Here is a 3,118-nt window from a genome sequence, read left to right as displayed (position 1 = left end):
GTTAAGATGATGATGTTGTTGTTGTTGTTGTTGTTGTTGTTATGTGCCATCAAGTCGTTTGCGACTCATAGCAACCCTATGTACAACAGCCTTAAACCCTGCTCTATCCTGTGCCAATCGCATGGCCTCTGACACACCCATCCTGATTACCCATCACTGAATCAATCCACCTCATAGAGGGTCTTTCCCTCCTGCGCTGTCCCTCCACCCTCCCAAGCATGATGTCCCTCTCTAAAGACCTGTATCTCCTTAAAACATGTCCAAAGTATGTCAGACGAAGCCCCAGAATCCTTGCCTCCAAGGAGTAGCCTGGTTTAACCCTCTCTAGGATGAATCTGTTTGTTTTCTTGGCAGTCCATGGTACATTCAATACTTTTCTCCAGCACCACAGCTCAAAGGCATCAATTCTCCTTCTATTCTTCCTAGTCATTGTCCAACTCTCTGATGCATAACAAGTGATTGCAAAGACCATGGCCTGTATCAGGCGCACTTTAGTCTCTAGAGACACACCTTTGCTCTTGAGTACTTTAGAGAAGTCTCTAACAGCAGACTTTCCCATCGCAATACGTTTTTTGATTTCCTGGCTGCTGGTGTCAAGAGTGTTGACCGTGGAGCCGAGCAAACTGAAGCTGTGAACAAGATATTAAGATATTAGGGTGGTTTAAATCCACCAGCTACTACTGCCCAGGAGAAAGATGGTCCATCTCTTTTGGTGTGACCACAGCCTTTGGAACTCACTGGAGGGTCAACTCTGAGTTGTTTCCATCTTGGGGGTACATGGGAACAGTATTCAAACAACAATCTCAAGATCAGTCTTTTTATTTGTTATGTTTCTTTCTCCTACTTTTCTCTAGTCAACAAGCACAAGCCCTGGATTGAGACTTCGTATCATGGCGTCATAACTGAGAACAACGACACAGTCATTTTGGACCCACCACTGGTAGCCCTGGATAAAGATGCTCCAGTTCCTTATGCAGGTAAGATGATGCTTGTCGTGGTTGCACTTGGCTGTGCTTGGAGACACATTAAGAAACTTCGGTCAAGGCTGTATAGTATTTGACACACCCCTTCATCTCTTAAAGGACACTGTGCCCTGATAGCTGTGTGCTGTCACCCAGCTGAGTGGCTGCTCATGGGACTTCTTTGTCTTTGAATGGTTTTTCTCTTTGGTGTCCCTGCCAATGCCAGACACGTATATGCTGTTCTTCCCAGGGCTAGCAAATTCCTGGAGTTAGAGGATTTGGTGTGCTAAGATTGTGAAGGACTTTCCCTTACAAAGCTGACTCCATGATCAACTTGAGAAATCGTGTGACCCATTGTCCCTGCTCTCTATTTCTTTATCAGTACAAGTGGAGACTTTTATGTAGCATGTTAGATTTGGGAAAAAAAAATCCTGGGGGGAAAAAAGGACAAAGGATAAAATTTGTCCTGGGTACTTTAAGGTCTGGCTCTTGGATTTCTAATTGGGTACGGCATTTGGAGGAGGAATGCCAGACCGTATTATTTTGTTCTCTGCCGTGTGTGTCTAGAGAGCCTTCTTATTATCTTAGTCACATACTATAGTGACTACCCCGATTTTCTCCTGTGGTGTCCTGGAAGGATCAGGTACCAGGAGGGCTGTGCAAAGAATATGGATATGTCACATATTTCCATGATTTTGGCGAAGAACAGAGGATAGGTGGTGGCAGGGGGAAAGAAGGATCGTACAAAGAGTTTCTGAAGATGCTTGTATCATGAGTAATATTGTTAACATTTCGTAACTGTCAGAAGAGAGACAGGAAATGTAATGAAGGTTTTCAAGATTTCTAGAAGATTGCTTTATGATAGATGGGTGCCAGGCCGAGGTTTTCACCATAATGAAGTCTATTTTTTTTCTGACAGTTTGTCTGCTACATTATGAGCTACTTGGGCAGAATAAAAATGACTTTTGTTTTGCACCTTTCTCCCGGAAGGGCGTCAGCTGCCTTAATCTCATCTTTATGGAAAGAATGCTGTGCTGAGGTAGCTTGGGGTTGCTGTGATGTTGAACCTTGTGCCATTGGGGTGTCAAATGCCATAAAGGTTACCCATGGTGGACGAGGTTTGGTGGAGCTCCCAGTTTCAGACAGGTTTGGAAGCAGAACAACATGCCTCTGGAAACTCTATGAACTTTGATAAATGTGAATAGTTGTCGAAAGGCTTCAGGCTTTTTTTAAATAGGGTCGCTGTGTGGTGTTCTTGACTCGAAGGCAGTCAACAAAATAAAGCAAAAAACCCCCAAAACTTTTGTGTTGCATTTCTAACAGATAAGGATGGTGAAAGCCCTTTACTCATTTCAGAACATTATAAAGGAGCGACGAATGGGTTCAATGGAGACTTTCCGCCTGATGTGATGATAAACTCATAAGCATTCTTGCAGAGTGTGAAGTAGATGCTCTCTGCTTGCAGAATGATGACCATATGTCTCTCACGGTGCTTTACTGTGGTATTTAAAGTTGGGGAATCTCTATACATACGTACACTCTATACATATATACACTCATCTTCAGAAGTCCCAGCTCAGTCATACTCTCTTGGAAGAGTAAATTCTGTACTTCTGTGCTCAAGTATCTTCTCCACGCCCTTTTTACCAGGCTGGGAGTTCTCTGGCCTTTCTTTTCGAGATACCTCACATGGCATAAACCGGTTCAGCCTAGAAAGGGTGAAACCTGGCTGCTCCTTGGAAGCAAGGATTCTGAAGTTCTGTCTCATAAATGTTGGACATGTTGCAAAGAGGGACCGACCAGTCCTTGGAGAGGTACATCATGTTTGGGAGGGTGAAGGGAGAGCAAAAAAGATGAAGACCCTGGATGAGATGGATTGACTCAATGACTGGGATAATGGGGGTAGGTGTGTCTGAGATAATAAATTTGTCTCAGGATAGAACAGGGTTCAGAGCTGTTGTACATAGGGCAGCTATGAGTGGCAAGCGATAACAACAACAGCAACAGCATGGGGTATATACGGACCTTTTCTGGAGGTGGTCCTATGTCACTACGTCTTCTCCCCTTTTTTCATACCACCTGTTCCTCCCTTCCCCTTCTATCTTTCTTGTTTGTACACACATTTCAGAGGCTCTGTGGTTTGTCATGTCAGTTAA

General features: G+C 44.0%; 1 protein-coding gene across 1 annotated transcript in view; it reads left to right on the top strand.

Annotated features, from left to right (window-relative positions):
* The first annotated feature begins 695 nt into the window (after positions 1-695).
* The window catches only part of CLSTN2 (calsyntenin 2), a 611,561-nt gene continuing 609,138 nt past the window's right edge, over positions 696-3,118 (top strand). Inside the window, exons 1-2 of the mRNA XM_006900346.1 lie at positions 696-714; positions 855-977. Coding sequence (XP_006900408.1) covers positions 696-714; positions 855-977 — 142 coding nt within the window. The remainder of the gene's footprint in view (positions 715-854; positions 978-3,118) is intronic.

Source organism: Elephantulus edwardii, unplaced genomic scaffold (assembly GCF_000299155.1).
Source record: "Elephantulus edwardii isolate Elephantulus edwardi_28Jun2011 unplaced genomic scaffold, EleEdw1.0 scaffold00281, whole genome shotgun sequence".
In the NCBI taxonomy this organism is placed as follows: Eukaryota; Metazoa; Chordata; class Mammalia; order Macroscelidea; family Macroscelididae; genus Elephantulus; species Elephantulus edwardii.
The sequence above is the reverse complement of the archived record's forward strand: the minus strand, read 5'-3'. Positions and strand labels throughout refer to the sequence as shown.